The sequence below is a fragment of the Pelodiscus sinensis genome, chromosome 17 (assembly GCF_049634645.1).
Source record: "Pelodiscus sinensis isolate JC-2024 chromosome 17, ASM4963464v1, whole genome shotgun sequence".
NCBI lineage: Eukaryota > Metazoa > Chordata > Testudines > Trionychidae > Pelodiscus > Pelodiscus sinensis.
The window spans coordinates 6,154,883-6,178,615 of NC_134727.1; the positions used below are offsets into that span (position 1 = coordinate 6,154,883).

Here is a 23,733-nt window from a genome sequence, read left to right on the forward strand (position 1 = left end):
GAGCCGGTTAGGAAAGCTGATCGAGTTCCCCCCTTCAAAAGATCGCATGCAGCTGCACCTAGAAGGGGCAAGTTTGAGGCGATAATCCAGACTGTCCATTTGCCTCCTTTGTCTTCTGGTACAGCTGCCTCAGTTCCTTTATTTTCATGCAGTGCTGCTGGGCCTGCCTGGGGTGTCCTTTCTCCCCCATGCCCTTTGCAATCTCTGCATAAATATTTGTGTTCCTTTTGCCAGTTCATAGTTCTGCAAGAACAGATTCTTCTCCCCACACAGCACCTGAACACTCTATAGTGGTGCGCGTCTGCCACCCTGGGAACTCATAGTTAGGTGAGATGCTCAGGTGTGCGGCCTGCTCTGAGGTCTGCTCATCATGCTGGCCACACAGGAAGTGAAATTCAAATTTTCTTCGGGCTTTTCCTGTTCACCTGAAGAGCAGTAAAATTGAAAATCCAGGCCAGAGCGGTCACCACGGGGCATTGTGGGAAACTCCTGCAGGCAAAGAATTGTGACTTTCACGGTGTTGTGTCTGCACTATTGTAAAGTTGATTATGCAAGGTCAAATTTAGCAATACTCCTTGTGAAAAGCAGAACTGCCAAAATCGACTTTAACTGCATTTAAAGTCAACGGAACAGGCTTGGTGGTATGGACTCATTGTTTATAAATTCGACCTAATGTGGCTCAGTTCGACCTAAACTCCCAGTGTAGACCAGGCCTAAGAAAAGACTGTATTAGGACCTCTTTGGTATGAGCTACAATTAGATTCTAATTTGGGGTCCTTCATCTTTGACTTCCCAGCTAAAGGCATTTATCAATTTCTCCCATTCATTTTCTGCCTTGTCTATTGAAACTGTAAATCCTTTTCGGTTATACATCTGTACAGTGCCTCTCTCAATGGGATCCTGATTTCAAAAGGGGAATTCTAGGCATTACAGAAGCACTTGCAGTTCTCAATAACTTCAACTGGACTTTTGGATACTCACTTCATGTTTTAAAAGAAGAGTTAAGCCTTAAGATGTCAAAAGTTGGATATTTAAAATCAGATGCCTCTTCTTAAAAGCAGCATCTAAGACACTATAGTAGTCGTGTATAGTAATTAAGGGTATGTCTACACTACCCCGCTAGTTCGAACTAGCGGGGTAATGTAGGCATACCGCACTTGCAAATGAAGCCCGGGATTTGAATTTCCCGGGCTTCATTTGCATAAGCGGGGAGCCGCCATTTTTAAAACCCCGCTGGTTCGAACCCCGTGCAGCGCGGCTACACGGGGCTCGAACTAGGTAGTTCAGACTAGGCTTCCTATTCCGAACTACCGGTACACCTCGTTCCACCGGTAGTTCGGAATAGGAAGCCTAGTCTGAACTACCTAGTTCGAGCCCCGTGTAGCCGCGCTGCACGGGGTTCGAACCAGCGGGGTTTTAAAAATGGCGGTTCCCCGCTTATGCAAATGAAGCCCGGGAAATTCAAATCCCGGGCTTCATTTGCAAGTGCGGTATGCCTACATTACTCTCTTAGTTCGAACTAGGAGGGTAGTGTGGACATACCCATACACTGTAGTCTCAGCGTCTTTTGTGTAGTACATCTAAAGAGAGGTTCATGTGCACACAGGAGGAGTGAAACCCGTGGTAGTGAATTCTTAGTTAGATAAAACTTTTCTGGGAAAAAGAGATAAGATCTGATAAACTCATCATTGCCGTTGGTTGCTGTCATTTTGGGACTCCAGAGCTGCCAAGAGCCCTGGTTTCAATTATAGACATTTCTCATAGGAAGCTGAAAAAGCCTTTGTAGATCTTATAAAAAGAAGAATTGAATAGCTCAGCAAGAGCAGAAAAAAACAAACTAAGCCTGCAACGCCATTGCACCAATGAGGCTAGAAGTGTGAACTCAATCACTGCCATAGCTACTGTCAAGTTTTTGCATCTCCTGGAACTTGAATGTTGAAATGAGGCGTGTTCTGCAGCCAAAGATAAAGCCAGGGATAGGGGGAGAATTTGGGGGAAATCCCCAAATGAGTACGTGTTGGTAGTTTTGTTTCATATTCACCTTATGAGGAAAGAGAGAGATGGGTTGGAAACCCAACAGAGGTAGAGGTTCTTTAGGTTTCAATTCTACTAATCCAGAAATGGTCCCTCTAGGAGGATTAGTGCCATGGACTATCCTCATAAGAATAGCCAGACAGGGTCAGACGAAAAGTCCATCTAGACTTCTGTCCTGTCTTCCGACAGCGGCCAATGTCTAGTGCGCCAGAGGGAATGAACAGAACAGGGAATCGTAAGTGATCCCTCCCTGTCGCCCCATTCCTAACTTCTAGCAAACAGAGGCTTGGGAAACCCTCTCTGCCCATCCTGGCTAATAGCCATTGTTGGAACAATGGAATATCTAGAAGCTGGTCAGTTTTCCCATCCCTGTCCATGGGGAGTTTCCTCTTTCAGAAATGGGGGAACGTTCATCCCTCTCCCAATGGGCCTGTTCAGACAATCAAGGCCTAGGCTGAGCATGTCCGGCAGGTTTATGGCAGCCTGTCTCCTCCCTCCTTCACCCTGTGCATTTCCTGCCCCTCCCCCTCTACAATTACCCCTCTGCAGCTCCCCGAAATCCTCAACATCTCTGCACCTTCTCCCCAAACCCCTGTCCTCGAGGAGAGTTAGACTGGCCTCAACTGCCATGTGAATGTCATAGGAGGCAGAGCAGGATGCCTTTATCAGTCATGGTTGCTATAAAGAAAGAAGAATGGAAACCTTTGGGGACAGGGACTATGTCTCCTTCCATGTTTGTGGCCCAAAGGGACCCCAGTGTGGGTCCGTGCCTCTGAGAGCAGCCACAGTTTAAAACATTAAATAGTATGGTGATTGCTACATATCCTGCCTGCACTAAACGTCAGTTTCATTGATTTCTTTTGCAGTACGAACAACATTTCTTCAAGTGGATCACTACCACCACGCTTTCAGCAAGGTTTGTATTCGGTGCGCCTGGATGTTCTCTCCACATGTCAGGATGTCTTAGGGTTGCACTGCATGGCATCTGTCGTGGGCACGCAGCTTCTGGATTTCATAGCAATAAAGAACTGTCAGATACTGTTGGGGGTGGTGGAGGGAGGTGCACATCCACCCCACCAAGCCTAAAGAATGTATTTTATGTTAATATTAGGTGCCTTATTCTTTCTCATTATTCCATCCTCAGCAACACCACAAGGATTTCTGAGGGCCACGCTTTAGACATTGCTTTACAGAATTGCTGCTTCCAAATTATGAGAGACTCTTACCTTTTTCAGACCTTTTTAAACACTAGTTAGTTACCTTTTTTAGTTCATTTAGTCTATGTTCATGGTGGGTATTTTTCCTTGTTAACATTTGGCAATTCCATCTTTTTAGTTAAGACACTGACAAAATCTAACCTAATTCTTTACCTCATTAGGGGTATGTCTAGACTATACAGTTTTTTGGGGATACCAGAGGTATCCCGGAAGAACTCTTCCACATCCAGGGAACTTGTTTGCTCTTCCGCTTTTTTTTTTTGTGGAAGAGCAAACGCTCTCTTTAGGAAGCTGCTGTATTCCTTGTTTTACGAGAAAAAAGGGGGCTTCCAAAAAAGGTTTTTTTCCAACATTTGGCCCAGTCTAGACAGGCCAAATGTCAGAAAAGCCTCTTCCGACAAAAGTATCGGAAAAAGCTACGCAAAATGCGGACCACATTTTGCGTAGCTTTTTCCGACAAACAGATGTAGTCTAGACATACCCTCGGGCTATGTCTACACAGCAGTGTTATTTCAGAATAACTGACAGTGTTATAATTGACAGTGTTATTTTGGAATAACTACACTACAAGCAGTTATTTCAACATACTGTCAAAATAATGGCAAGTTGGAGGACTTCTTACTCCGACTCCTGTAACCCTTATTTTATGAGGAGTAAGGGAAGTTGGAAGAAGAGTACTCTTCCTTGCACTTCCTGCTGTGTAGACAGCGCCAAAAGCCAAAATAAGCTATTTTGACATCAGCTACACAATTGACATTGCTCAAGTTGCGTAGCTTACTTCAGCTTCAGTCCTGCTGTGTAGATGTACTCTAGAGGTATAGTTTATAAGCACTAGTCTCAGAATACATAAATTGACTACATTCATTCTGAGGGTCCCATGTAATTACATAATTCCAATAATGATTTGTGTGATGGTAAGAAAAAAAAGCAATGAACATTTTAGATCTGAATAATGCTCTTCCAATACCTTTTCTCATGAGAAAGGTATTTCCCAGTTGAAATTAAGTTAGACTCAGCTACATATTTAATTACCGTAATTAAAAATAAGCAACACTGGAAATCAATTTCTTGGCATAACATTCAGTGTTCAACACTGGTCACTATTACCAATACAGCTGTTCAAGGTTTCCACCAAGGCAAAAAGCAGCAAATTCTTTCTCTCTCCAATGCAATTTTATGCATCTCTAACAGTGCAGCATTGCTGTTTGTAACTGTAGCAGTTTAGGTTAGCTGTAGCTAAAGTAACTGGAGATACTCTCTTAATTAAATAACTGTGTTACAGATGATCATCTCAATTCCTATTTCAAGTACAGCTGTCTTTGAGGCATCCGTAGCTAATGCAATTCTCTTAAAGTCCCTGGGAGTGGCTCTCAGGTATACCAAAGATGAATTTGTCCCATTACTTAAAGATAGGTCAGATTATCAATTACATTAGGTGAGAGTATAATTTTCACCCACTTTGAGGTTCCTTATGCTCCTCAATTAGTGTAAATAGGCCTGGGTATAACTGAGAATTAAAACCCAAACTAAATTCTAGTATCTGCTCCATAAACAAGTTTTTATTGTTCTGTTTTTAATTTAAATTTATTCCACAATGTTAAAGGTAACATCAATAGAGCTGCTTCAAAAGGCCCAGCGGATGTCAGACCACCGTTACCAATTCCTAACAGGCAGATTGTGCAGCCACCAAGCATGGAGGAAGATGAGGTATCACATCGGGGACACATGGGGGGGGGGGTATATGGGTTTAAGTGCCCTCCCACCCGATTTCACTTTGCCTGCTAGGGGAAAGGCAGAGACGGCTCCTTTCTCCAGCTGTGCCTGCCCCTGACATGCTCGACCCCTGACTCTGGCAGCCAGGCTGGGCAGAGAGCCGAAAGGATGGAACCAGCCACTTCTCACGCCAGCTGCTGAGGGTCATTGCTGTGAGCAGTGTGGCTGCCTCGGAGAGAGCCCTTCTAACCCCGGCATGTTTCTGGCTCACACAGCACCTATCCCCCAGAGCTGAGCCCAGGCAGGGGGCGGCCTGCGGCTGCCTTCACCCACAACCAGGAGTGGCCGGAGTCGGCCACATGAGACGTGGCTCCATCTTGCGCCTCACCTGGGCCCAACTGCCAGGGAGAGTGGCTGGACGTGCCGGGGGAAGGACAGTTCTCCCCGGCTCCCCCCATGTAGATAACTCCCTGCAGGGAGAGCACAGCAGCTCCCGGGCCAGGGACTGGTTGGCCACAGGAGATGTGTGGGGTAATGACATGTCTTCCTCTTTAGACTGTGGCCCCGACCATGTGCAGACATGAGTCATGTATGTGACAGACATTAATCCTAGTCCCTCTGCATAGCAAATCAGCTAAACAGGAAACCATTGGGTTCCCTCTGCCCCTAAATTGGTTTGTTATTCAGCAGTTATTCTTTGGTACACACCAGGGTTGGGGAACCTATGGGCCTCAGGACAGATCCTGCCCATTCCTTAATTTCATCTGCCTGCATTGAACCCCACCCTTCCCTCCACGCCCCCTACACGGGCGAGAGGCCCACAACTGATTTTTCTGTGGGTTAATGGCCTGTGACAGAAAAACAGTTCCCCACCCCAGGGATACACTGATGGATTTGATGTGGTTTGCCTTGCAATGCCCAACCTCTGTTCCTTACCTGGTTTTTACCAAGCAAGAGGAGTGAAAATACAGTGGAAAGTGTGGTGAAACAATCAGAAGCTACAATGAAGTTTACTACAGGTTGGACCTCCCTGGTCTGGCACTTTCAGGACCTGACCGGTCCCAGATGAAGGATTTAACCAGACGAGGGAAGGACATTTCTGGTCCCCCTGCTACCACCCCCCTCCCCCAGCCCTGGACTGGCTGCTGGCCTCTCGCCCAGCTCCACCTTTGCTGCTGGCCCCACTGCCAGGCAGCCCTGCTGCTGGATCACAGGGCTTCCAGGCACCAACTCTCCATTTGGCCTCTCTAGTCTTGGAACATCAGTATTCCGGCCGGATCAGAGAGTCCCAGTTTACAGAGGTTCAACCTGTAGTCCACTTCCCGTCTTTCAGAGCTGCCCTGACATACCTCATTTCTCCTCTCAAATAAGCCAACCTCTTGGACAATTACCTCCCCTCAGCACCTGATTTGTGCTGATCTGTTGAGTGGCCATGTAGGGCAGATTTGTGTGTGCATGTGTTTAGTGCAGGAGAGCAAACCAGAGCCCTAGGCTCAGCTGATGCAAAAATAGGAGACTTATGATGTCTGTGACTCATCTGGACACAACAAAAGAAAAGTCACAGGAAATGAAATGTTTATCAAACCCCTAGAGTCCTCAGGTCTCTGGTTTCCATGGTAGCAAAGTGACAGCACATGCAAACAACTTCAGAGAGTGCTGGAACATAACAAGGTCAGAACTAAACATGTTGCCATCTCTCATCCCTGTGTCTGGGAACACACCACTTCCCCTCCCCCCGTTTACAGTCTTTTCTATTTCTGTGCATGCACACTTATAACCTCACAAAAATGAATTCTCTGACAGCCAACTTTCTCCTCTTTTGTCCCCCAACATAAACTAAAAACATTTCAGGACTCACTGAACACAGAGTGGTACGCTGCAGACATCAGCCGGCAGGAAGCAGAAGCATCTCTTAGGAAGATAAATAAGGTACAGTGCTAGCAAGTGCCCTTACATGGCTATGGGAATACTGGATGCGTTGTTTAACTGGTTTGTATCCTGGTATCTGTCTTTGCAAGTGTAGTCCCCTTACTAAAGGGGCCTCTGTTTTTTTCTGAAAAGACCCTGTGTGCTACAATCCAGACTACAATTCCCATGACCCTTGGGAAAAAACAGGAAGGGAGGACTCTAGGGGGAGAGAGGGGTGCTCTCTCCATGTGCTTGAAGAAAGAGGCCTAGCAGTCTGGGACTCTGCCTTGGAGTTTGGAACCAGAGGGGGAGCCAGGCTGCTGCCAAGGAGATTGACCCAGTTCAGGGGCTGTTGGATGCAGCTACTAGATGCTTGTTGGAACTGGGAGTTAGCAGGCTGCGTCCTATAGGCACAGCACGAGGCAGTAAGTTTGGGCCTTGCTGGAAGAGTGCTGCCTGAGACAGAGCTGCTGTTTAGCCTGGACCAAATCCTCACTACAGCTGCAACATCAGCGCCAACGCAAGCAAGTGTCTGGGACTGAGTCTAGGGGTGTGCACACTCTGGGGTGGGGTCACTGTCGTCTAGCTATATAAGCTTCAATTATTGCTATGTGTTTTGTTAATCTATTCATTGCTAATCTGTAATCCCTGTTTATTTAAGTTAAGTAAAGATTGTTTATTTTAAAGTATTTTATTAGATATATATGATTTGTAGTTGTTCTGGAATTAGATCCAGATTTATGTTGGAATGAGTATATTCCTGGAGGCTCTCAAGGCACCAGTGTGTGTACAAGGCCAGCCAGGTGGAGGCACCGCCATTTTATATTCGCTGCCAGCAAGGGACTGCACCAAGGGAGTAGATAGGGCTTTCCCCAACTAAACACCATCACCACTGGGGTGCTTAGGATCTCTTTTGGGTTAAAACACCAGGCGCCCAGGCACAGCTGTGAGTGTGACCTGCTCCCCAGTAACCCGGGGAGGAAAAAGGGGGTTACACAAGCACATGGAAAAAGGGAATGAATGCACATTTTTCATAAAGAGATTTTAGTTTAGACTTCCTTGAGATGCACCTGCAAAATCAGGTGGCACATCCTATTTGTGAATACCACCACTACTTCCCTGCCTCAACACACACACACACACACACACACCCTATTTGTGAATACCACCACTACCTCCCTGCCTCAACACACACACAATTTTACAAGCACACAAACAAAAAGGCACTCAGACTCATCAAGCATACAGTGTTCAGATTGGCAGTGCCTGGTCAGAGGGCTACCAAAAACTTGGATCAGTATGGAAGTGAGTAAGTATAAATAGGCCCTTTTTTCAAACTATGTTAATGATACAGTCCACACACATACCATGACGTCTGAACTCACCACCTGCATTGGGGTGAGTCTGCAAATAAGACAGCAACGATCAACTCAGACCCGAACTCAACTGATCCCCAAAGGCCATTTATCCCATATTCTATATCCTCTCTTAGGCTATGTCTACACTGGTGGCTTCTCATGCAACAACATCGTGAGCAAGGGTTCTTGCGCAAGAAAACGTCCACACTGCCATGTGTGTGCTGTGCTTTTGCACAAGCGTTCCCATGGCAGTGTGGATACTCTTGCACAAGAAAGCTCTGATAGCCATTTTAGCCATAGGGCTCTCTTGCACAAGAAATCCCTGCTAAGCATCCACACTGCCCTCTTGCGCAAGAGCTCCTGCTCAAGAGGGCTTACACCTGATAAAAAATAGCATAGCTCTTGTGCAAGGAGCCCTCTCTTACTACATCGTACTGTACATTTATTTGCGCAAGAGCGGGTGGGCAGTGCCGACGCTCTGTGGATTCTTGCGCAAGAACGGCTGTACTTGCGCAATAACCCGCCAGCGTAGACATAGCATTAGTGTGTAACCCCTTCACGTGGCTCAAGAGGATAGTTTGTGACTCTTCCCTACTGAGGACTGAGGGATTATGGGATTTGTGCATCTCCCTGACTTCAATACAGGGGCAATTTGCAAGTTCTCCTTTGCCTGACAGGCAGGAAGACCAATGGAAACACAGCCCCAACACAACACCCACCCCACCCAGACAAAAGATTAGATTCTATTTTAGTAATAGATGCCCTGGTCTTTCTTTGTACTCCTGTGGCAGCACAAGGGTAATAAAAATCTTTGCACTTCAGTAGTTTGGCAGAGGTGATCAAATAGGCAAGCCTGGCCCCAGAGTTATGCAAAAAAAGCATCCATGCACAGGCCCCAGACCCCTTAAGTGTGCAAAAGTTTGAAAGCTGGGAGTTATGGTAACCTAAGCATATATTTTAGACATGTGCATCTGTCTGTCTCTCTGTCCGTCTGTCTGTCAGTTCACTTGTTCAAGAACTCCTCCTAAATGGTAAGAGTTAGAACCACCAAATTCGGTATGCAGCTTCCTCTTATCTTAACTTAAACCAAGGTCAGGGTTTGGTTGTACCGGGAAAATGGGAAGTGTCTTGAATGGGATTGTTTTCCATACATGGACAGGGAGGGGTCTGTTCGGAGGGACTCTATGTTCACAGGGACCACTGGGGGAAGTGAGTGCTGGGTAGAAACTATACTGCTGGGTGACCATTGGGGGCAGCCACACCACCAAGAGAATGACCGGCTGGGGCTAGGACCATCATGCTGGCCACTGGACAGGGTAAATGTCCTGCCCCACCCTCGCTCCAAATCCCTCTCACCTTTGACCCATGGCCACAGCACCAGAGCAGTGGGAGGGAAAGGCCTCAGTAAGATGGGAGAGGGAGAAAAGGCCCCTCCCAGAGAGGAGATGGGGGTGGGGAAAGCCCCATCAAACAGGGGAGAGAAAAGGACCCATCAGACGGGGGAGTGAGGGGAGAAAAAGCCCTGCCAGATGGAAGCAGAAAAGCTGTGCTGGACGGGTTGGGGGCAGAGGGGAGAAAAAGCCCTGCTAGATGAGCGGAGAAGGCCCCACAGGATGGAAGGGGAGAAGCCCCAGCAACCCCTGGGGGAGCCACACCCCTCCCCTCAACACTGCCAAGCCGCCCAGTGTGCCAAAGCTCCAGCCTGTCTGTGTTGCCCCCTTTCTGCCCCCCAAGCCCTATGTGGACCCCCCCTGCCCTGGGCCTCCTCTGCCCTGGCTTCGCTCCCCTACCCCACTCCTGGATAATCCCAGGAGAAGCCAGAGGGTGGCATGCACATTCCCCCACCAGGACAAGCTGGCAAGCAGGTTGCCCCCCCTTACCGTGCTGCACTTCCCCCTGCTCTGCACTCCCCTCCCCCTCTTCCCAATCCCCTTTCCTGATTCCTGAATCCTCACTCCCTTCCCTGAGCACCCAGCCTGACTCCTGCACCCCCCCCCACCCTGAGCTTCTACTTACCCCCAACCCTCACTCTCACACACACCCACATCTCCAACCAGTACCCTGATCCTTCCTCAACCCCCTACCATGAGTCCTGAAGCCTTCCCCCCCCCCACACACACATCCCCAAGCCCCCGCTCTGACTCTTTCACCCTCCACACCAGTGGCAACACCGGGTAAGTCACCTAGTATAAATTATATATGTAAGATGGAGCAATGAGTGAAAAGAGCTTCATAGGATAGGGAGCTCAACAAACTTTTGTCTCTGAGAGGCAAGATCTTCTATGTAAGAAAGCGGCATCCCTCTACATACTCCTTCTCTCCCTAAAATATTTAAGACCCACACTCACTGGGAGAGGCCTGTTTCATTTCCCTCCCTGATGGAGGAGGCCCCACGTCCCTGTTTACAGTGAGCTAGAACACTCCAAGATTGTCTAAACCTCTGAGTGCCTTAGAGGGCATCCCTTTTAGTTGTGTACAAAAGTCCCCAACACACCAATAGGTTTCACCTTTTGGGCTGAAATCCCAGCCTACTGAAGTCAATGAAAGTTTTGCTATTGACTTCACTAAGACCAGAACATCACCCGCAGCACTTTGCTAAGTATCTCAACATTGGAGTATAATTTCTCTCTAAAATTACTATTTCAGCATTTGAACTAACCTTTGAAGTTGGACATTTTAGATAGCAGAATGCAAGGCTTTGTTTGTGTGTTGCTTCTTCCTTTAAGAAATCATCTAACCTCTGAAAGCGGTGATGGCAATTGCTCTCTTTCTGAACAACTAGAATCCAGACTCACGGTACATTTAAAAACAAGCTCAGCATTCTACTTATGTGATTGCTATGTTGGTCAAAAATACATTTGATTTTCATGTGTGATCTTTTAGGATGGGACGTTCTTGGTGAGAGACAGCTCCAGAAAAACGAACACACATCCATACGTACTGATGGTATTATACAAAGATAAAGTATACAATATTCAGATTCGTTACCAGGAGCAAAATCAAGTATACTTGTTAGGAACTGGCCTGAAAGGAAAAGAGGTACAGTATGTTTCTTTCTTTGTATCACCATCTCTCTCTTTACCGGTCATCAGCAGATTTATCAAAAAGAATGTCACTTACTTCACTAGAGGGATTCCAGATATACACTGGTGTAGCTAAGAGCACAGCCAGGCCTCCTGACTCACATTCAAGAAAAACTTATATTTCACAATTTCATTGGGTGGGTGAATTTTTGGATAAGAGTGTTTAAATTCCATGGAAATATCCAAGATGGGAAGACCAGTAGGGGAAGCAAATTGTAGTGCAGTGGTAGGTAACCTAATGATCTATTCGAGTACAGCAATTCCCCTGAAACAGGAGAGCATGAAATAGCCATGGTCTAAATAAATACTATCCCTTTAGTTTGAGAAGTAGTAAGAACTCTGGCAACCACTGCCTTGGTTTTTATTCCGCAGGATTTTTCTTCAGTGGCAGAAATTATTGCTTACTTTCAAAGAACACCCCTTCTGCTGATTGATGGAAAAGACCGAGGTTCAAGAAACCAATGCATGTTAACCTACGCTGCAGGATATATGTAGAAGAAAACTCCATGTCTGGGATCAACAGTCCGCCAGAGCATACAAACTTCATGATATTTCCATTTGCGTTCAATGAACTGAAATGATGAATTAAAATTCCTTTTGGTTTTAATGACAAAACGAAAATTCTCTCATTTGAAAGTGCGTTTTTCAAAAGAACAGTTTTGCAAAATACTTCCTACAGCGTATTTATTACTCTCCATTGTTCAAACCACTGCATGAAAACTCTTCGTGTGAATGATGCCATTCTCCAACATGCCTCCCTCATGTGAAAGGGTCGCCACGCATGTGCAGGATCACACGTGGTGGATGTAGCATCGATTTACACTGCTTAGTCACAAAGCAAAACTATGCAAACTACCGTTCAGGGCAATTTGACGGTACCAATTTCATTAAGCTGCAAACGGAGGTTAATAAATGTCCGTGTAATGCTTGTACAGTACAGTGAAACTGCTAATGACTGTTATTCCTATTGAAAGATTGTATTGTTGACTTTGATATATTTTATGTACGTTGATATAAAATTAGAAAAATCTTGTGTAAATTGAATCAATAAACATGTCATATTTCACAGTCCACTTTTTAGTAGAAACGTACACTCTTTATGGCTACATTATTCTAGGTATGTAATAGTATAGTTGATTAACCGATTAACCAATAAGGAAAAAGCTTATAGGTTAATACTATAGACTACATGCATTCCCTTCTCCTTCCCTCCCTGCCAGTAAATTTTTAGCAGGCTGGCCAATAGTCTGGCTCAGTCCTGGCTCACACTGGGTCCAGGACCTACCCCCATTTCAGACCCGCATTCAAGTGTATTAAAAGTCAGGCGGGCAGACAGCCCAGCTCAGTTCTGGCTTGTGCTGGGTCCAGGAGCTGAGACCCACCCCAGACAGGGACTGCTGCTACTCCGCTGCTGCCTCTTTTCTCAGAAGCAGCAGCACAGGGTAACAGGCAGCCGGTCCATGAGGAGAGCTGGTTTTTAAACTGTCTCCCCTCGTGGACCAGCTCCCACCTGGCACACTGTGCTACTGTCTTTGATTCAGTGGCTGCCGTCGCCGGGGACTATAGAATAGTCGACTAACCAATAAAATGTCATGAGGTTACTCAACTATTGAATTAACTGATATTTAACATCCCTAATTTATTATAATGGTATGAACTATGTGACTTTTTAGTTTAATAGTTTGTATCAGTGGTAGGCAACCTGTGGCCCACGGGCCATATACAGGCCATCGGATTTCTATGTGTGGCCCACAAGACATCTTGTTTACCGTTGCTCACATGCAGGGTTGCCAGATTTGGCTGGCTTTCACCAGAGTAATTGTTTTTCTACTAGAATTATTGAAGTGACACCCCTGTAAACCACGGACATGTGAAGTGAGGTGCATGCTGATCTTGCACGTTATTGACTGTGAGAGCTGAGCGCTCCCTCTGCAGCCAAAGCGCCACTGCGGTTCCATTGGCACACCACACAAATTCTAGAGACGCAAGGGCAGTTAGCAAAACAGCCCTATCCCAGGAGACCATCCTTGTTATGACAATCTTGTGGGCCCATTGAGATGGAAGGCCATCCGTGTGGCCCACTCACTAGTCCAGATTTCCCATTGCTGTTCTAGATGGTACATATTCCCTCTTCAATGTGATCTAGAGACATCTTCCATTCTAAAATTGGTGCCTGCATATATTGAGGTCCCAACCATGTATTACCTTGCACCCACACATTTCTGCAAAGAAAAGGCTCTGAAAATATAAGTGTAACTGGCTCATCTCATCTGGTGATAGACCCTTTCTCTGTCTCAGTTTCCCTTCTTTCTGTTTCTCAAAAATTGTTCCTTCCCAGGAACCCAGTCCATTTAAACAGCTCCACATTCATAGACAGACATCCAAGAGCCTAGCATCAGGTCTCACCCGGTTCGATACATGACATGGCTCAACCACCATGAGAGAGTTGTACTCTCTTGATGCAGGTAAAGAGAAAGTAGACTTCTTCCGTCCCTCAGTAGGTACCACCGTCTGGACCTCCAAACAAGTACAAATGGCATCTCACTGCAAACCCACACTGGCCTCTCCAGATTACTTTATCCTAAAATTACCTTTGCTCAAAACCTCCTAATTTCCCCTTCAGAAATTTTGCTCCGGTCCTTCAGTGCAGGTTGCTTAAGCCTGGTCTTTACCTTTAGCTGGTGTGGCAATTTCAGTCCTAGGTCTACACCCAAACTCATTGCCCAGGAAGCAAATAACTAAGCATGGGTGGGGCTAACAAGTAGGCTTGGGATAGGTGACTAGTCCATGTTTTTTATAAAACACTGTGGCTGCATCTAGACTGGCATGATTTTCTGCAAATGCTTTTAACGGAAAAATTTTTCTGTTAAAAGCATTTGTGGAAAAGAGCATCTAAATTGGCACAGATGCTTTAACTCAAAAGCACTTTTTGTGCAAAAGTGTCTGTGCCAATCTAGATGCGGTTTTGCGCAAGAAAGCCCTGATCGCCATTTTCGCTATTGGGGCTTTTTTGTGCAAAACAGTTTTTACCTGTCTACACTGGCCCTCTTGCGTAAAAGCATTTGCACAGGAGGGCTTATCCCTGAGTGGGCGCATCATAGTTTTTGCGCAAGAACACTGACAATCTTACATTAGAGCGTCAGTGTTCTTGCGCCAATTCAAGCGGCCAGTGTAGACAGCTGGCAAGTTTTTCCACAAAAGCAACTGCTTTTGCAGAATAACTTGCCTGTCTAGATGCAGCCCGTCTGTTTTAAAATATAAACTGTAATTCAGAATCAGTTATAAATATAAGGCCACAGAGCTTTTCCCACTGACTTAATAAGGAACAGTACTAGTCCATTATTTGCCTATGATCTTATATTTTATTCCATTTTCTGAAACTTGCATGATTTGAGTTTTGCATCTAAGTTTGTCAGCCTTACCTCTCTGTTAGTATCTTGTAGCTGGGTATATTAGGGGGTCACGACAGGCAGAGAGATGGCTTTCAAGAAGTCACCTGCTATTTCATTCATGGCTATAGGTTTGTAGTGAAGAAGGCAAGTGGATCATTGTTACCAGTCTGGTCTCAATTCAAATCAGGTAACTAGATGTGAAATATTTCATGTCCCATAAACAATTTCCTGAGCCATCTCATTTTCCATACCACCGTTCTCAGCAACCTCAGCTATTCAATAAAAAAGTGGATTTTGAAAATGTATAAACTATGGACCAGTTGTTTGCCTTTGTATTATTTTAATTAAAGCAAAAAACACTTAAAAGTCAGCAAGATGTTGATGAGGTTTCCTCTTTTGCTTGCCTGGTTTAATGTGATGTTTCACTAAGAACCTTCATCACTCACTGAAAATCTAGAGCAGAAAGCCATGCTGGAATTCTAATAGCTCAAAGTGAAGAATTAGTAATTGAAACATCAGCATTTAATGGAATAGATTTACTCAATTCTTCAGAATCTATTTTCTCTTCTTCTACTTCCCTTGCAACGGTGGTCTTCACAGGATGATTGAAGTTCAAAGTAAGGTCACAGAGCAGCAGCTGGCTTTGCACTGTAAGAAAAAAGTACAGAATACACTCATGAATATTTACTATATAATATACATTATGTGGCTGAGTGGCAATTTACTGTAGAGCTTTTTAAAGTAGCCATCATTCAACTCTTCTGTAAATTAAATGCTGATAATACTATTTCTCCAAGGCAGTTCAATACATTTTGCTAGGATATCTCTTCTGTTAGGAAGCTATGCTTGCTGAAGAATTAACTGGTATCTAGCATGACTTTTCCATGTTTGGTTAATATGATACTCTTTATTGTACAGCAAATATTATTTTATTAATTTTTCATGACATGGGACACATTTTTATTTTATTATATAGAGGTAACAACAGAGTCACAAAATCTGCCCAAGTTCAATAGCAGCTGGGAAATACAAGGTAGAACTGGTTATTTAGCATAACTAGTGAAGACATACTTCAAGGGACCATTCAAGGTGAATTGGTCTATTAACAACCTTCCAGTCAGGAGGGGAAAGGAAGACAGCTGGGAGGGGGGGGGGGGGGGGAGGATTGTTAGTGCATATGAGTTACAGGTTTTATAAAAAGCCATAAACCCAGCGTCTATTCATCTAATGAGTTTTAGTTTCTAGCAAAAATAGAAAGACTCAGTAGAGACACTGCACGTCACCCACCCATTTCCAAATCCTTCCCCTCCATTCCTAACCCTGGGTATGTCTACACTACCACCCTAGTTTGAACTAGGGTGGTTAATGTAGTCAACCGGAGTTGCAAATGAAGCCCGGGATTTGAATTTCCCGGGCTTCATTTGCATGTTGCCGGGCGCCGCCATTTTTAAACGAGGAGTACAGGTAGTTCGGAATAGGAAGCCTAATCCGAACTACCTAGTTTGTGCCGCGTGTAGCCGCTGGCACGGAGTCCGAACTAGCGGACATTTAAAAATAGTGGCGCCCGGCAACATGCAAATGAAGCCCGGGAAATTCAAATCCCGGGCTTCAATTGCAACTCCGGTTGACTACATTAACCACCCTAGTTCGAACTAGGGTGGTAGTGTAGACATACCCCCTGTTTCTTTCCCTGGTGACTAGAGGAGTGTTAATGGGCCACTTCACCGTGAATGGTCACTTGAAATATGTGTTCATGAAATCATAGAAGATTAGGATTGGAAGAGACCTCCGGAGGTTATCTAGCCCAACCCGCTGCTCGAAGCAGGACCAACCCCAACTCAATTATCCCAGCCAGGACTTTGAAAGCTGGGCCTTAAAAACCTCTAGGGATGGAGATTCCACCAACTTCTAGGTAACCCATTCCAGTGCTTCCCTACCCTCCCAGTGAAATAGTTTTTCCTAATATCCAACCTAGATCTCACCCACTGCAATTTGACACGATTGCTTCTTGCTCTGTCAGGAGCATGCGTTAACTTCTACTACTAACAATTCTTGTATTTAGCTATGACACTCTGAGTACATTTCCCAGACCTGAAGCAGAGTTGTGTGTGAACTTGAAAGATAGTCTCTCTCATTACCAGCTGCTAGTCCCATAAAACCTATTATCTCCCCCTCCCACCGTGTGTCTCTAATATCCTGGGACCAACATGGCTACAGTAATACTGCATAAACCAATTCAGTCATGTCCCCATTAGTTTGATGATAGATGCACTCAGAATTACCATTTAGCTTCTTCAACTCCCTGGACATTTTATCCATGTTTTCAATTGCAGTTTCAAGGCTAAACTGCTGGTCAGCAACATCACTCTTAAACATCTATAGGAAACACAAACAACATCAGAGTGGGAAAAGAAATATCTGAAGAACGTTTTGGTATGTGAAAAACAAATATTTGAATAACTCAGGTACAACTGAATGGAGTTAGCTTTTCAAAAAAAAAACCCCATTGTGAGGTTATAAAATGAGAAAAGGTAGAGTCAATTAATACACTGAAAGTAAAGCTTGTAATGAAAGTTAATCCTCAATTGTACCTATTAGCCACAAGATGGAGCCATTACAAAGTTAATATTGGCAAAAGAGATTAAAAAATATTAACAAAAAATTATACCATATGCACAGATGCTTGTTAATACATATAAATAGCCTGACAATTTATAGCTAAGATCCTACTACTCATCTTTCATCTCCTGAACAAACTTTTCTTTGTTATTTCTTATTTTAGTGTCTATAAGGAAAAAAAGCTGTTTTGGAGAAATAAGAGCATTAAATTCTTTGAAAGCAACCAGCAAATTTTCAGACTATTTAAATTTTTCACTATCTTTACTTTAAAAAAAGAACAGAGATGCTTCCAGAAAAAAGTGTACATAAAAAGAAATTTCAGATTTAGTCATACTAAGAGTACATATACTTTGTGACAATCACCTCGGAAGTATAGCAAAGTGTAATAACTTCTTTGGAAAAGCTCTGGGAAGTTTCCTAAGTGAACAATAAGTTTATGCCTAAGCGTGCTTAGGTGATAAGTTCCAACAATAAAAAGTCTAACCTTTAACATAGATAAAGGTCTAGTTTCCTATCTCTGTAGATTGGGGGTTGTTATCATGTCAATGTTACTAACCAGAGATAAAGGAGATCCTAAAGAGAGGAAGGGAGAAAATATGTCTCATACTTTTTCAGTAAAATAAAATATCATCACATCACAGATACCAATTAAAATGTAGGACTAGGTAACTGATTATATGTTTAATGTCATTAGTGCAATTGCAAATAAGTGGGTGCCTTTTAAAAATAAGAAATCTTTTACTTGTCGAAATCTAAATGTTTCTATTAGCTGATTTGGCCTTGCTTTAAAATGCTAGGAGTTAAAGATTGAGCCTTAAAGTACTGAAAAGGGTACCTTTGGAGTACAGGCAGTCCCTGGGTTACATGGATCCGACTTACATCGGATCCCTACTTACAAACGGGGTGAGGCACCCCTGCACTAGCTGCTTCCCCCCAGCAGACCAGGGAGACGCGAAGCTAGCACCCCCCCCCCCCCCCAGCAGACCAGGGAGACGCGGAGCGGCTTTTCTCAGCAGACACCTCAGCTTGAGAATAAAGGACTGAGGGAAGTGAGGTGTGGGAGAATAAAACTGAGCTCTGGAGAAATGTTTGGCTAGAGTTTCCCCTACAATATGTACCAGTTCCGACTTACATACAAATTCAACTTAAGAACAAACCTACAGTCCCTATCTTGTACGTAACCCGGGGACTGCCTGTAGTCCCAGCTATGATGCTAAGATCAAATATATGAACATTTTGATGCCTTTCATGTAAGAATCTAAAAACATTTTACCAAAATGGGTAATTACCACCAATTTACAGATGTGTAAATTAAGGCACAAAGGGATTATATAATTTATCTGGTGTCTCAGAGCTAGCCAGTGGCAGAGTTGGGAATAACAGCCAGACCTCCCCAGACTTCCTTGGTCTAACAACTAAACAACACTCTCTTTGTTTGAAGTTTAAGTTTTGTTTCATGTCATCTTTGAAAACAGAAAGTTTCATGAAACAATGGAGGGGAAATGGGCCTGTTTTGATGTTCACAAGGTACCTGTATGATTACCAGAGGCTGTACATGGTGCAAGAACCTGGATTTGAGCTATGCAGGCCAGACAATATGCACACAGTCCTGTTTTGATGGTCACACGAAGCAGGCAAAAATGAGATGAAATCACTGTGAAGCATTTGCACAAAGGGCTCATTACAAATCTGGAAACCCCAGTGCTTGCCTGAAGGGATCCCCTCTGCATGGGGCCTCACTAGTTGTGTTTGCCTGGGGCACCATCGAAAGGTGTGAGGTTAGTGCTCCATGCCAGACACTGCCCCTGAAGGATGTTGTCTAGGAGGGCACCTTATGCAAAGACCCCCGTGGAGCATATTTATGGCCTAAGTTTGGGGGTATTCTAGTCTGGACTGTGGGATACAAATGAAATCGACACGGTACAAAAGCAGGGGACCTGGACACAGCCCCACCTCGCACACGCACGAGCAAACGCCCTGCCCCAGGGAAGCCTGGCTTGGCCAAAGGAAATGCCAGGGGCAGCAGCACTGGGCCCGTAAGCCTTTACCACAGGACTTGCTCTTCTCTATCCAGCCTGTGGAAGCCCTGTAACTCCACAGCAGGTCTGGGCCCCCCCCCCCCCCCACGGCCATCCAGAGACACGCCCTCCCCACAACCTGAGATAAACAGGAAGTGCCACAGAGGGCAAAAGCAAGGCACCCTGGGAACTGTAGTTCAGCTCACAGCCCCGGGGCGCTGATTCAGCAGCGTTGGTGACCATAGGCACCAAGCCACTAGCAGCCCCCCAGCAGCATAGGTCCCTGTTTGAGCCTTGTGCTGGGCCCAAAGACAGCCCTTCATCCCGAGCCTTGTGGGGAGGCCTTTTCAGGCTGTTCGCCCCAACCACGAAGGTCACCGATTTATTTTATGAAGTAAATAAAAACTGGGATGTTCATTTAAATCAGATGATTGCAAGAGATGGGGCTTTGCTAGGGGGTGGAAGAAGGAGGGGCATAGTCACCAGCATTGCAGGGGACTGCAGAGGGAGGAGGACAGGTACAGGTGGCAACTAAAGAACGGTGGTAAGACAGATGTCTGCAGAAAAGATTTCAACTCATTGTATTGGCACATAATTTATACTGAACCAGACTGGCCTCTGGCGGCCTGCAAGTTATTGCCCAGCACAACAGCTGACTCCTTAGTGATAACTACCTATTTCCCTCTTTTTCCACACAGGGAGATGCGTAGATTTCATTTCAGACCTTGTGGAGGAGCTAGCTAAAAGTAAGGCACGGAAGGCACTTTGCTACATTTCACTATCCGCACAGGTTATAGCAGACACCACCCTTCCGCTGAAAAGAGCAAGAATTGCTAGCACAAGGCAGAAGGTAACTGCTAAGAGGATTCAGTCAATATTGCATTTAACTGGAGGATAGAGGCTTTAATCCTTTCATGGCTGCTGTTTTCTGAGGGATGGGTAAAACGCTGACTCTGCCCTGTGTGGTATTTGTGGCCTGCGAGTCAGCACAATCTTTTTGAAGAGGAACATCTGCCAGAAGTATGATTCATCTCTGGTCACCTGAAGAACTGGGCTGTGCCCCCGAAAGCTCATGATACCTTCTCCATGTTTTGTTAGTCTATAAAGTGCTACCAGACCTTTTGTTGTTTTTTAAGTTTATCCTGTACAGACTAACTCGGCTACCCCCTGAAGCTTCTGTTCAATACATGTCAGGTACCAGTTCTAATTGCCTGATGTGAGGATGAACATTAATCCGCTTGGGCATGACAGGGAGGATGGATTATTGGTACCTCAGAGGAGATTGAATTTCTGGGTTTTATAGTAAATAGACATACAGTGAGATGAAAAAACATGTGTTTGTGGTTTCTTTATCCTTAGATGCTCTCTCTTCCTCTTTCTGCTGCATGCTCTCAGAAAACTAACTTGGAGTGAAAGTGTGTGCTCTAGGTGAAGCATTTCATGAAGGCAACGAAAGCTCAAATTCAGTGCATGTTAGAACCAGATTGCTGTGTGGTGGGGAGGAAAATGTTAACTGTTACTGTAACTGTAACTGCGAGAGACAACACCATATGTTGCTCAGCCTGAGGTTTCTTTGAAACTGCGAAATGCAAAACAGGAAACACTTCACACGCACACCAATTCCAATACTACAATCTTGCCTTTTACAAAGGCCAACAAACACCAGTGCAAGCGCATTTGGTCCTTTCTGTGGATGTGCAAAGAAAAAGACAGGGAAGGCATTTTCTGCCTTTCTTTGCCTACAGCCAACATGGTCTATCAAAGTGCCAAAGTATTTGAAACTACAGGCAAATTGTTTTGATAAAGCATCCAGGCAATACTGCTAACAAACAAAACCAAGCTAAAAGAAAAGAAAAGTTTCAGGGGAATGATACCCGCATAAAATCTGAGTTCAACATTCAGTAACTTTAGCTAGTTGCCATCTCTCACTGTGACAAGGTCAGGCCAGAGAACTGTTACAGAGTGGTGGAAAAGCAGCTTGCAAAGGGTAAAAGGCCTGCTGATACTGGCAGAGGGCTGCAGGGCAATTAGGAGCAGCTGGCAGGGAGCTGGTCAGGCAGATTGGGGCCACCTGACTCCACTTCAGGCCTGCTGGTGGCCTTTAAAAGCCTCCCCAGTGGGGCGGTAGGAGAGGAAAAGTTTGAGACAAAACATTAGCAGTTATAGCACTACAAACAACAGGGAGAAGGTGCTCCCTACCCTAGAAACCAGCTGCAAGCCCCAACCCTGGCAAAGGGGGAAGGCTGTCAGCCCAAATGCTGGCCAGAGAAGCAGGAACCATTGCCACTCCGTGGATACGTAAAACTAACAAAATACGCTGTAAACATAACCCTTAAATAGTCTTTGATGATAGGTATCAAGCTCATTACCATTACAGGGAGGCTACGTCTAGACTGGCAACGGAAAAGTTTTTCCATTAAAAGCATTTGTGGAAAAGAGCGTCTAGATTGGCACGGACGCTTTTGCGCAAAAGCACTTTTTGCGGCAAAGCGTCCGTGCCAATCTAGATGTGGTTTTGCGCAAGAAAGCCCCGATCGCCATTTTTGCCATCGGGGCTTTTTTGTGCAAAACAGTCCTGAGTTGTCTACACTGACCCTCTTGCACAAATACATTTGTGCAAGAGGGCTTTTTCCCGAACGGGAGCATCATAGTATTTGCAGAACACTGACAATCTTAATCAGATCGTCAGTGTTCTTGCGCAAATTCAAGCAGCCAGTGTAGACAGCTGGCAAGTTTTGCCAGTCTAGACGCAGCCGGAGTAATTAGTACAAAGTCTGTTCTTAAAAAAAATAAAATAAAATAGCCTCCTCCTGTGGAAAACCCCGGGAAAAAAAATCAGAGTTCTTAGATAACCTGGTACTTAAAATGAAACATTTCTGTCTTACTTTAATAGATAATTTCAGAATGAAACCCACGTTTATATTAAATCTTTAAATGAATGTTGTTTTTCTGACACTGACGGGTTCTTGCACAAGAATGGCCGTTCTTCCGAAGAGTGTCCACACTGCTTGCCCACTCTTGCTCAAGAAGATTTACAGTAAAGCGTGGTAAGAGAGGGATTCTTGCACAAGAGCTACACTCTTTTCTAACAAGTGTAAGCCCTCTTGCACAGGAGCTCTTGCGCAAGAGGGCAGTATGGCCGCGTGGCAGGGGTTTCTTGCTCAAGAAAGCCTTATGGCTAAAATGGCCATCAGAGCTTTCTTGCTCAAGAAAGCATCCACACTGCTATGGATACTCTTGTGCAAAAGCACATGGCAGTGTGGATGTGTTCTTGCACAAGAGTTCTTCCACAAGAACCCTTCTGCAAGATGTAGACATAGTGTAGACATAGCCAAAGAATCTGAGCCATGTTTTCAAATTTAAATAGAGCTTTGGGTTTATGGCCAAATATAGTTGTGATTGCAGTTTACTTTTTCACAGTGTTTTGAATGATTGGGCTATGCGTGAGAATTTAACTCATGAAGAGTTAATGGTCTGCCTAGAATCTTTCCTCTAACAAAATGGTGCAAGATGAAATATTCAGATCACAACATGCTTCTGAATTTCTGCTGAAGAAAGACTCAGTGCCAGAATAGCTCCTTTAAGGGATTCAAAGGGTTAGGAAGACTAGAGACCTTCTACACATCATGCATTTAGGATAATATTATGGATTAGCTAACAAGGCAGTGCAAAAGATGGAGAATGGAATGAGATACATAACACATAGGAGCATTTCATAACTAAGGAGATGTAAAGACACTTTCATGTGCACTGTTAACTTCATCTGAACTACAAAGAAGACAGAGCATGTTCATAAATTGGAAGGCACTTGTATCATGTTCTATGGTTAGAGAACCCCGTATTAATAGAAAATTCTAAATGAGATCATGTGATTAAGAGTGTTCTACAAATTAATCTTTGGAAGTAATATACCAGAAAATGTAAATTCAATCTGTTTCGGGTGGCAAGAGTCTGTGTCAATATTGCAAACAAAATTAGGAACAGGAAGAGAGATTGTATGTGTTATGTTTTCTAATATGCATTTGATATAAGGCTACAAAATGTATGTAGTGACAAAGTATTTAAGTTAACAAATAAAGCTGGTCTGTATGTTTGAGTAACCATGTTTTTAAATTATAGCTATTTTATTTAAAATAGAATCTTGAAAAGTTTGGCAACAGTATATTTATGTTCTGTTTTATCCAGTGTTTAAAGTAAACATGCCCTTCATTAATGTGCCACTGGAGGCTTTGGAGGGCTCAGTTTGCCTTATTAAACTTTCATCTGCAAATTGAAGGGAGTTTGATGCAGTGTCGTAGTCTGTAATAAAGTTTGCTCCCTATGTGAAAACTGCTGTGTAATTTCTAGCACAGTTGTTTTGTCACTGAGACTCAGTATTTTCAAAGAGTTAC

At 44.5% G+C, this 23,733-nt stretch overlaps 2 protein-coding genes across 3 annotated transcripts in view; one reads left to right on the top strand and one right to left on the bottom strand.

Moving 5' to 3' along the window:
• LCP2 (lymphocyte cytosolic protein 2) overlaps positions 1 to 15,768 on the top strand; it is a 75,709-nt gene extending 59,941 nt beyond the window's left edge. The window contains exons 17-21 of the mRNA XM_014569873.3: positions 2,901 to 2,950; positions 4,855 to 4,958; positions 6,816 to 6,893; positions 11,114 to 11,269; positions 11,686 to 15,768. Of these exons, the coding sequence (XP_014425359.2) occupies positions 2,901 to 2,950; positions 4,855 to 4,958; positions 6,816 to 6,893; positions 11,114 to 11,269; positions 11,686 to 11,808 (511 nt within the window). The 3' untranslated portion in view covers positions 11,809 to 15,768. The remainder of the gene's footprint in view (positions 1 to 2,900; positions 2,951 to 4,854; positions 4,959 to 6,815; positions 6,894 to 11,113; positions 11,270 to 11,685) is intronic.
• On the bottom strand, positions 15,193 to 19,444 carry C17H5orf58 (chromosome 17 C5orf58 homolog). 2 transcript variants are annotated; one of them, XM_025181080.2, is made up of 4 exons: positions 19,373 to 19,444; positions 17,809 to 17,897; positions 16,988 to 17,081; positions 15,193 to 15,353 (listed from the first exon to the last, which is right to left on the bottom strand). In XM_025181080.2, the coding sequence occupies exons 2-4, from the start codon at positions 17,815 to 17,817 to the stop codon at positions 15,193 to 15,195; spliced, it is 264 nt and encodes an 87-aa protein (XP_025036865.2). In that variant the 5' UTR covers positions 17,818 to 17,897; positions 19,373 to 19,444. The 2 variants fall into 2 exon arrangements, with proteins under 2 accessions (XP_025036865.2, XP_025036866.2); XM_025181081.2 differs by having other exon boundaries at positions 19,278 to 19,435.
• Between the last annotated feature and the right edge of the window lie 4,289 nt (positions 19,445 to 23,733).